At 39.5% G+C, this 11,520-nt stretch overlaps 1 protein-coding gene across 3 annotated transcripts in view; it reads right to left on the reverse strand.

The window, feature by feature from the left end:
* Positions 1-4,403, reverse strand: part of Cfap20dc (CFAP20 domain containing) — a 230,944-nt gene extending 226,541 nt beyond the window's left edge. For all 3 annotated transcript variants that reach the window (XM_047531685.1, XM_047531684.1, XM_047531683.1), the window contains exons 1-2: positions 4,032-4,403; positions 1,412-1,501 (exon numbers count right to left, since the gene is read on the reverse strand). In XM_047531685.1, the coding sequence (XP_047387641.1) occupies positions 1,412-1,501; positions 4,032-4,052 (111 nt within the window). In that variant the 5' untranslated portion in view covers positions 4,053-4,403. The remainder of the gene's footprint in view (positions 1-1,411; positions 1,502-4,031) is intronic.
* Positions 4,404-11,520: the final 7,117 nt, after the last annotated feature.

Below are 11,520 nucleotides of genomic sequence, written 5' to 3' on the forward strand. Positions count from 1 at the left end.
TAGTAACAGCTGTGTAATTTTGAGCTTCTCTCCATGCCGTAGTGTTCCCACCTATTAGGTGGGTATATAGCTACCTACTTCACAAGGTTATTGCTTAGATTACACAACATTACAAATGTGAAGTGTTTAGTGCTATGCTTGACAAACAGCAAGTAGTCAATCAATAGTAGTTTTAAAAATTATTCATAGACCTTAAGGTCCCTAGAATGGCATTTTTGTTTTGGTTATACAGGATTGGAGTGAAAGAGAAAAAGAAAGGGATGGATACAGATTTCTATGACAACTTCTATCTGATGGCTCCTGTTTTCCCTGTGAAGCAAGGCAAGAGGTCTTCTGGTGAGTGAGCAGGGCTTCTCCTAGGTGTGGCCAGGGGGAATGAGTGTAGGGAATCTGGAAACCAGCAGATTGCAGATAAATAATCATTTTAGAGACTAAGAAAATAATAGGATGACTTTCTGGGCTGTTCAGGTTGGATTTACACTGTTATCAATCTGAAAGGCTATAGATATTTTCTTCAACAGTACTGAGGAGACCAAATGCAAGGAAACAAAAAAAAACTGGTGATTCAGAAAGGGTTGGCCAAGTAGGCACGATGAAAGGTCAGGGTCCTGACCAGAAAGTGATTGAACTACAGACTTTGGTTGCTGGTTGAAGAGAAAAAGAAGTGAAGACAGAAAATAAGTATATAAAACTAAACACAAGGGCAAAGTAGGGGGGTCAATGGCCTAAAGGTCCCAATTAGACTAAAGAACATCGTGGAGAGTAAATGAACAAGCAACCTTAAGAATCAGGATTGGGCCACTTGAATGCTGAGGCAGGAGGATGGTAAGTTCAAGGCCAGTCTGGGTGACTTAGTGAGACCTTGTCTCAAATTAAAACAGAACAAAGGCATGGGGATATAGCTAAGTGGGAAAGCTCTGTCTAGCATGTGCGAGGTCCTGGATTCAAAGAAAAAGAAAAAACAAAAACAAAAACAAAAAAACAAAGATTGGGGTCTCAGTAATTTCAGGGATCCTGCGGTTTGTAGAGTTAAGTTCTGGTATGACAGTGGGCATGAATTCTGCAGCCAGGTGGAAGAGGTCATAACAAGTGAAAAAAATGAAGAAACTAAGGGTCCCAGGGCTTAAAGAGATTTTCCCCACTGAGTGTGAAGTCACCTAAAATGATATAGCAGGAACTGTCATACAGAGAAGCAGTATGAATCATGTGCTGAAATCTTAACACAGCTCAGGCGTGTTGTCTAGGAGGACCTCGGCCATGATATCATGAAAGGGTTTGGAGTCAAAGAACAAGAACAGGGGAAACCATTCTGAAACTTTGATCACATCCCTTCTTCTATAACATTCATAACATTCTATAACATTCACATTTCTTCCCACGATTCCTTGTGGCTGTAATTTCTCACACTTACTTTCCAAATCACAGATGGACTACCAAGGATCTTCCATTTTGCACCAGGATTTTTTCCCTGAGCACTAAAGATTTCCACAAATGCACCTCCCTAGAAAATAAAAACAAGACATTTAAATTAAAGTGAAACATAATGCTAAGGAGGAAATAGGATCCACCACCTAGTCTAAAACCAGTATGCAAAGCATCTGTTGGTTAAGTAGGTCTGGGAGGAAACATTATCCCTGTTATTACTCCTACTTTATGTCTTGCTTGTATTGAAACCATAGCCATTGGGACTTAGATCACCTTGGATTAGTGGTTTACAAACTTATTTTTAAAGCATGATAAATTATGCCACACAAATGTTACATGTTGGGCTCATTTAATTGACATATATAGATCATGCTTGCAAAATATTCTATGCTACCCAGACTAAAGGGTTTAAACTCAATTCTCAAACATTAAGTCATTAAATTCTGATAATTATCTGTGAATACAAGCTTTCTAGTTACACAGGCCAGGGCTCCAAAACTGGCTTCTAAACTATCTGACCTTGTAGTTACTTAATTTCTTCTGTAAAATGGGTTGTTGGATTACAAAGGAGAGTAAATATAAATCACCAAGCACAAAATTTGGCATAGAGTGAGGGCACACTCAATAGTGCCATCAAAGATTATTCAAAAGAGGGGAAAATTAAATAGATTAGTACTAATTAAAAAAAAAAAAAGGCCTGGGAAGAATTCCAGGGAAAATTCTTATTTTGAACATTCCTAGATCTTTTTATTTAACACCAATCCATTTAGAAATGTCTAAGAAAAGCAGAAGAATATATAAGAAAAAAGCAGAGAATTATTTCTATAGACAGTCAATTTGCTCCCAATTGTAAACCTGAGAACATAGAGACACGCTTATTAAAAAATGCTGAAGATATTACTAAATGTTCACAAAATTTAATTGTAAGAGGGGAATTATATAAGATTACTTCCTCTGAGGAAGAATTTATTACAAAAATTGAAAATCTAAAATGAGAGTAAATATGGTTTGAAATTAAGCAACACAGGAGAAAATGTCCAATTTTTGTAAAGAATTTCCAACTTTTAATTTTTTTCTCAATAAGATATTTTTGCTTCTGGCTTTTACTGTATAATCACTTAAAATAAGGACATTTAATTTCATTTCCTCAGGAGGCGTTATGTGAAAACTGTATATGGGATAGAATTACTATAGCTTCTGAGGTTGGGTCATATTTCACTAAGAATTTTAAATTTGAGACAGCTGAGTTTTTTAAAGAGAAAACCCCTTGCACTTGGTGAGAGACCAAACTTACTTCCTCCTTGCTTCTTTTTGCTCTCCCATGTTTTCCAAGTTTCCCATAGTAGGCATATGCTTCTTTGGGGTTGAGGGGTTACCAGGGGTTGAACTCAGGGGTGCTTAACCACTGAGCCACATCCCCAGCTCTTTTTAAAATTTTATTTAGAGACAGAATCTTGCTGAGTTGCTTAGGGCCTTGCTAAGTTGCTGAGGCTGGCTTTGAATTTGTGATCCTCCTGTCTCAGCCTTCCCAGTCACCGGGATTACAGGCTGGGGCCACTGTGCCTGGGGCGTATGCTTCTTTATACTAATACACTTACATGAAGTGAGACAAACTCTAAGTTTGTTCTAAACCTTTTAATGAAAGAGAACTGCAGCATACTCTGTGATAGGTGGTATTTGGTGAAAAGATAAAATTAACAAAGCCCTGGAGACTAGGGAGTACTGTTCAGACACAGTGAAAAAGTTCTTAGCACCTGGACCAGGATGGTAAACAGAAGACCTAGTGTAACCTCAAACAGAAGTGAAGAGGACACAGCAAGGGGACCAGCAAACATAGAGATGCCCAGTGAAGTGAGGAAAGCAGGCCATGCATGGAGATACCCTAAGATAGTCAAGGTGACTGAGAAATACCCAGAAACAAGGTTCCTCCAAGAGTGTGGTCCTTGTTCCACCTGCATCCCAATCACTTGGAAGGAAGTTAAGATAAATTAACTCATCCCATCTATAAAGATTCCAGTCACTAGCTCTGGGTAGAGGATCAGGAAATCTGAATTTTTTACAAGTACCCCAAGTGATCCTGATGTACGCCAAATACTTGATGTTCACTAACCCCAGTTTTGGAAAAAGAAAACAGCACTTAGCCAAAGTGTTTTCATTCTGGGTTCACCCATTCATGCATTCACTCATAATTAGCTTCTGAGATAGCATGGTGCATCAATAGCGAGTACCCCAAGCCCTTGTTAAGACAAAATTTCTGGGCCCTGTCTTCAAGATTGTGTGATTCAGGAGGGCTTTGTGGGCTGTAAGATCTGCATTTTAATCAGAATCACAATTTATACACTTTGAGAAGCACTGAACTGGAGAGTGAACAAAACCCAAACCGTTTGCGTGTGGACCTTGGTTGATTTCCTTTTATCTTATTGGGGTAAATTCCATTCATCCGTAAATCCTTTTTTTACCTCGGGAAAAAAAAAAAAAAAAATCCCCTGTGACTGGGTTGGCGGGGGTGGGGTGGGATGGGGTGTCTTTGTCTTTTCCCCGGATCACAAGCCACCTCACCCAAGAGGAGAAAGCTAGAGACAGTTTGGAGAGCCATGTCGGGTTACCTGGTACTCATTTTTGAACATTCCCGCAGGGGGACCGGGGCTTGGGGGGCAGAGTTCAGGGCTTCCAGCGAGTGGCGTGACCCTGAAGGCTGGAAGTCCGCGGGCGGGAAGCCGGAGACCGACGCGCGGGGCAGCGCTTGGTGCCTGGCTGGGAGCAGGTCAGGCTCTTCTCAGCCCCTTGGGCCCCGGGTCAGCTGCACCTCCAGCCGCCGACCCGCACCATCGCGGCGCCGGCTTCCTCCCGGGTGCCCCGATCTAGTGAGGGCGCAGCCGCTTGGGCGGGCTCCGGGTTGTCCCTAGGGAGTGATTGTGTGCGTAACCTACGAGACGGCCGCCGCCGAACCGCCGAGCCTCCGAGCCTCCGCCACCTACAACCGCCCGCCGGCCTCGGCGAAGCGGCGCGCTGCCTCCCCGCCCCCGAGTCCCTTCGGGAAGGGGAGGGGCCGGCGGTACCGCGTCTCGGCGGCGCCCATTGGCTCTCGCGCTGCGCCTGCGCACTGCGTTGTCTAGGCTGCTCTCCGACCCCGCGGCGAGCTGCTGTCACGTTGCCCAGGCAACCGAGGGACTGGAAGAACTGGTGGACTGCGCAGCTGGTGACCCGCGCTCCCCTTAGATAGTGACTTGTGTCAACTGAGAAGCCGCAACTGGTGTTAAGAGCTACCCCAGCAACGGGGCTGCTCCAGAGTGTCAGTCATGTCGGCTGATCTCCCGGGTTGTAAACACTGATACCTGGTAGATTGCTGAAGGATGATACAGTCATGGAATCTTGAAACCCTCAAGTGACCTTGGTTCGCATGTTCCCAAGCTTGAGTTCGTTGAGACACTAATATGATCTGCTGGACCCTTTCATTGAGAAGGCTCTGCGAAGTGGGAATATTTACTCAAGCCCAGGTTTTTTGCTCAGAATGGTAATTTTCACTGAGAGAAGCTCTTTCTTAAGCTAACTATTGGATTACTGCACTCATTCTCTAGATCAAAACCACTCTTAAGTGGAAGATATTATTGCCAGTTGTAGGCTCAGCCATATGCCCGAGGTGATGTGGCCATTAAGTGGTGGCACTGGTTGAGAGCTCTCTGATGCTGCACTCTGATGCTGAGTTAGTGCCCTAGCGGTAACCAAGTAGGACAAGCTCATGAACTCCCTGTTCAAAGCCAGTTGGTTCAGAAGTACGGATTACTTCCTTGCATTTGGGAATATTGAGATTCAGAGTTAATTAGGATTTTACCCAAGGATAAATTCCCAAGGATACCCAGTGTTGAATTTCAGTTGTGGCTAAAGTCAGATATCATTCTACTTTACCTGCAAGCTTCAAATATTTATTGGCTCCACCGTATGCCACGCACCGTGGATCATGTGTGGGCTACAAACTTGATTGAAATCTGGGCTTGTTCCTTCTCAAGGTTAAGAGCAGATAAGAAACAAGCCCACGACAAGCTGACATGAAACTCACATTTGCCCTATGTTATTCTCTGTATGCCCCTGGTGATTATCTGAACTAATTAATGAATTAATACATATGTCATCTGTCTTCAACTATTAAAAGACAAATGTCATGAGGGCAAAGACTTTACAGGGGTCATTACTATATTCCATCCCTAGAGTACTGCCTGGTATATAGTAGGTGTTCTATAAGTACATATTTGTTGATTTAATGAAAGGCATCATGTATTTTTATGCTCATCATGTCCAAAATAAAACTTGTCTCCAAATCTGGTCCTTTTCCATCCTTCCCAATGCCTCCCGCTCTCTGGTTCCCCATGGTAGGTAGTCTCCAAGATGGTCTTCAGTGGCCCCATTTTCTGGTGTAAGTGACTCTCTTCTAATGAATACAAGATGACAAAAATTCTGAGATTTCCTTTCTAAGTTACAAAAAGACTGACTTCTTGTTTGACTTCCTTAACTTCATTGTTCTGGTTTGTTTGTGTTCTCTCATTCATATCTCTCTCTCTCTCTCTCTCTCTCTCTCCTCTCTCCTCTCTCCTCTCTCCTCTCTCCTCTCTCCTCTCTCCTCTCTCCTCTCTCCCTCTCCTCTCTCCTCTCTCCTCTCTCCTCTCCTCTCTCCTCTCCCTCTCTCCTCTCTCCTCTCTCCTCTCTCCTCTCTCCTCTCTCCTCTCTCCTCTCTCCTCTCTCCTCTCTCCTCTCTCCTCTCTCCTCTCTCCTCTCTCCTCTCTCCTCTCTCCTCTCTCCTCTCCTCCTCTCTCCTCTCTCCTCTCTCCCTGCCTCCACTCTGAGGGAAACAAGCTGCTATGTTACAACTGGCTCCTTGGAGAGCCCACATGGCAAAGAACTGATGCCGACAGCCAATAGTCAATAAAGATACAAGGCCTCCAACAACTGTAGACCTGATCAACACTTTGATTGCAGTCCTGTAATGAACCCTGAGTGAGAGGCACACATCTAAGTTGTGCCTTGATTCCTGACCCACAGGTAAAATTAGATAAATATTTATTGTAAACTGCAAAGATTGGGGGGTAATTTAAGCATAGTATTAAGTAACTAATATAACCCTATGTCCAACCCATCACCCGGACTTATTAATTTTATTTAAATTCTTCTAAAATCTATTCATCTTCCCTCTACTGTGTTCTGCCCTCTGATTTAACTACGATCTTCTCTTCCCCAAACTATAAGGGCCTCCTAAGTCACACTATGCTGGTCCCCTTTCAAATCATTCTCTACATTGCAAAGTTATCTTTATAAAATGCAAATCCAGTCACTTCAGTCCCCTGTTTCTAACCCTTTTGTGACTGCAGAACCTTTTGAGCTCTCTAAGATCTAGCCCTTCCCTTCTGTTCCAATTTTGTTCTACATTTTGAAGTCTCCCACACCTGCATTTCAGGCACATTGAGGGAATTTTGGTTTCCTTTTAGTTCTTCATGGTCAACATGCTCCCTTCTACCACAAAGAGCTTTGTTCTCTTCCATTGATTCCTTAGGCCTGCTTCTTTCCTTGTTTGATGGCAACTTATTCAATAGAGGTTAGAGCAAGAGGTCTTCCTTCTCTACTATCCCTGATTTGATGAGATCCCCCATACAGGTTTTCAAAACATCTTAGCAAAAAGCATTATTGAAATATTAAATGTTATATGTGTGTTTAATGTTAGTCACCTCTCTTTGACTATAGATTTCAAACTTTAATGTCTATTATGATCACTATTGATTCCCTAGCGCCCAGCATACTAGTTCAAACTTGCACCTGATATAACAAATAGTAATTGAATGAAGGAGAAAGGAAAAAAGGAGGTGAAGGATGAATGGATTCTTAAAAGACAGCCATAGGCTCTAGGTGTAAAAAAAAAAAATTAAAAGAAAGCAATTAGAAACACATTAAGATAAAAGGGTAAATTTACAACCTCAATTTGTTCATGGAAAAATTTGTTACCTAGTTGAAAATGACTTATCACAATGTATCAGTAATTACTTAGATGTTTTTGTTTTGCATCACTTGTTTATTCAATTTAAGGCTGGAAAGGAATAGGATTATTTGCTTCACTGTCCTTACTTCCAAGGCCAAACAACATCTCTTAACCCTCCTATCTCCTAACAAGTTCAGGACACAGAACTGTATTTTCATTAGCAAGTGTCAAGTTAATGGTCACATCTGAAAGTTTTCCAACTCAGATCAACATTATTCTGCCTATGATGAGAGCTATCCTTGACACTAACAGTGCTATAAAGCAATATAAGAATAAATAACAATATGAACTCCAGGTCAGAGATAGAGATTCAATTTTATAATAGTGAATGCTCCTGTTTAATTTGACTGAATGCTAGCTATGAATGAAAACTTGGATTTGACTGTAACTTCAAGAATGTCTACCAGAATTCTGGAAAAAAAAAAAAAAAAACAGCCTGCCCAAACAACTTGGCTTAAACCAAGTTATTTATGTACATTATCAAAGACAGTGAAACCGTTTAATTGCTACAATATTTAAGAAGTCAGTCATTTCATAATTGCATTAAATTGCTTAACTTAATTTGACAACATTAAGAATTTGTCACTGTACAGGCTTTAAAGTGCTTGTCTTTGTTCTACAAAGAAAGTCATTTGGTGGTATATTAATATTATTAAAGTATATTGTATGGTATTTACAAAGGAAAAGATTACAAACAGTTTTCAAAGGTGGCAGAGTCTGTAATCCAGTTCTATAGTTAGATGAGTATGATTGTCAATTTGACAAGAAATACTATTTTTTGAGCAAAGAATAAAAGAATATACAGTATTTACCACAGTATAGTTGTCGTTTATGTTTTGGTTTCAGTTCCTAATTGAATTACTTGTCATCAGAAGAATTTTTTAAAAAAACCTTGGTTTGATTATAATAATTTGTTCTGCTGAAAATGTTGATACATGAAGGGTTATTTTACTTTTTTCACATATGGAATAACTTCATGAATTATATTAATGCTGAGTTTTTGGATAATCTTGAAACTGAATCTATTTTTCAGTTTTAAGTCATTATTGAAAAAAATTAGTGATACCCTGGTCATTCATTTACCTTTGATTTCAGAGTAGGACTGGCTTCTTTTTTCAAGAAGGTGTGATATGGGGGAGTTTTTGAGGCTTTCCTTTTTTAGATTTTCTCCTCAACTTGCTTTTTCTCCTCCTTGGACTAGGAGATTATATGGTGACTATTTTCTACCTGTACCTTTAGATGACCATGTACTTAAAAATTCATGAATAAACTTAAAATTTCCCCAATTTAGCTACTTTCTGAAGGGTTTCTGAGAAGAAAAAAATGTTCCAGAAGTTGGATATTTAGATATACTTTCTTAAATAAAGTAGTTTTGCATAGCAAACATTTAGGTTCATAAAAATGAACATATTTTTCTTTATCACATATAACCAGAATGAGAAATTATACTCCATTATATGATGAAGGTGCATTCTACTGTCATGTATAACTAATTAAAAGAAATTTTTAAAATATTAAAAAAATACAAAATGAACATATTTGCAAAAAGATTACAATGATTAGATATTAATACTATTTGCTTTTAAATGACATAAATGTTTCAATTTTGTCGGAAAAGTTAATGTAGATAGCTAAGTAACATGTTATATAACTATCCCTAACCTAAAGCCAGTTAGTGTTGACTGTAGAAAACTGGATATCCACATGTAAAAGAATGATGTTGAACCCTTATTTTACTTTTTAAATTTATATGCATGAGTTAATTAAAAAGGGACTTAAAGACTTTAAGACTAGAAAAAGGTTTATAAGTTTTATAAACCTATAAAGCTCTTAGAAGACAACATAGGAGAGAAATTTTCTAATGTTGGAGTCAGCAATAATTTCTTAATATCAGAGGCAAGATCCAGTTGTAATCAGAGGAGAAAACACTGTCAGATTTTTTTTCTCCATACAGCTTCCCATACATTGGCTCAGACCTTAGGTTGGATCCTTAAGTTCATAAGTGGCTAAGGCATTTTGAATCTCATATCTTTATATCACCAAATAGACCATTTTAAGCCAAAGTCCTGAAGTTCACCTGCATTTGAATCAATTTAACTCATATGCCCACCTCCAAATGAATCTCTATGGTCAGATAAATATGCATCCTTGTTGGCTTAAGGCTGGATTAAGTGTCCATTCTTAAACCAATCCTTGCAACGAAAGAGACGAGATGTATTGGCTGGCTGGGAATGGGAAGGGAATGTTTCCCAAAGGAACCTCTGAGCCTCTTATAAGAAGGAAAGAGAATGGATATTGCAGCCAAAAACAGATGTCAACTGTATTATCATCATACATATGGCATTTTTTTAAAGAAATAGCAAATGTTTTTTTAAAATTTAGCTATATATGAAAAGTTAATATGAAAGATTCTCTAATATTCTTTAAATGATTTGATGTCCATGTATTCAATCCAAATATCATAGGCTTCAACAAACATCCTTTTCTTCATATTAGCTCTTAATACTCAAGTCTAAATTTTCAGAGTCCCCACTTGATTAAAAGAGGAAATTCAATGTAATTGGATGCTCCTGTATTTCTGGGATTTAGGGGGAATGAGGTCTCCCCAAATCACTTCTAAAGTTATTCCTTATTTGTATTTTTCCTCAGACCCAACATTTTTATTAAGGATTCTACTTGGTTGCTACCATTATCACTATTGCCAGTGAAGACCTACCATGTTTGAAGTTGTTGAAATTAGAATATAACTGTTTTCCTTAATGTTGTCACCAGTGAAAACACATCTGAGAGTTGGCTTGGCACTCATAACTAGGTCTTGGTGTTTTGTTACTGTTGTTACTGTTATTGTTGAACATGAACAAATTCACAGAATACCAACATTAGACCTTGCTATTCTACAAACTTTACAGGTCAAGACAAAATAAGACTACTCCATAATCATGTTTAAACACAGACAAAAACATGAATGCTGTCTAAATCTCAAGAATGAACAAACTTTTCCCAGTCCTGCCTGGTATGAATGAATATTGCTTTTTGCCAATATAGCTAAGCCTTGTTTCATTCCTCTTGATTTACACATAAGATTTATTAATATTTCCAGTTGCTGAATTACCTCTGCCCACAGTCTGGACCTAATCCAGAGAAAAGTCATGGTTCCCTGAAACCGCCCCTAAATCAGTTGACATAAGCCCAACTCCTAAGTTCTAACAAACTCTTACGGGATGTCTGTGGTTTCCCAATGGTGTGTTTTCTACCTGTTGCAATGAGTAAAGAACCCATCATCTTCAGCTATTGGTTTGTTCCTGATTTTGCCTAGTAGGCATTAAAACCAGTAATTCTAGAACTTTCTATCTTCATTCTTAGGAGGTAAACTGAATGCTTCCTGTACATCTCACTCAGTTGCCAGGATTGGAGGAAGGGAGTTTCCTGTAGTTACTTGAACCCAATGGTCCAGTGGCTATCAGTGTAGCTTTGTTTTCTCAAATACTGCAGCCAGTCCAGACCTAACTTTGTAGGCTGGACCTCAGGGGGAACTATATCAGTTGTCACCTATACTCTTGCCCTGAGTGCCACTTAAACTGCTACCATCATTGCTACCACTGATTCTTTGAAGTAGGTCTTCATTCACTAAGGCAAATCTGTATTTTCAAGGTAAGAAAAGGTATAAGACAACTAAATAAAGGGGCCTTGTGGATGACCTATGACAGGCAAGAGTCAGGGCTACAAAGGAAAAACTGTATTTCAGAAGAGTGATTGAGGGATAACTCTGTAAATCAGCAACAAAGTGATGGCAATCCTAAACAGCACATGTAGTTGGAAAGGCAACTTAGAGAAAAGAACACAGCAAATTGCAGCTTCAATCCTGGCTCCTTGCTTCCTGGTTGGGAGGGAACTCTTTGCCAGGTGTACTTCAGATAGAGCACTAATCTCCAGAATTTATAAAGAACTCAGGAAAACTTTCCACCAAGAATAGAATACAAGTAACCCAATCAATAAATAGGCTAAGGAAATGAGCAGGCACTTCACAGAAGAAGATATACAAGCAATCAACAGATATATGAAAAAATGTTTGA

Source organism: Sciurus carolinensis, chromosome 17 (genome assembly GCF_902686445.1).
Source record: "Sciurus carolinensis chromosome 17, mSciCar1.2, whole genome shotgun sequence".
Taxonomy (NCBI): Eukaryota; Metazoa; Chordata; class Mammalia; order Rodentia; family Sciuridae; genus Sciurus; species Sciurus carolinensis.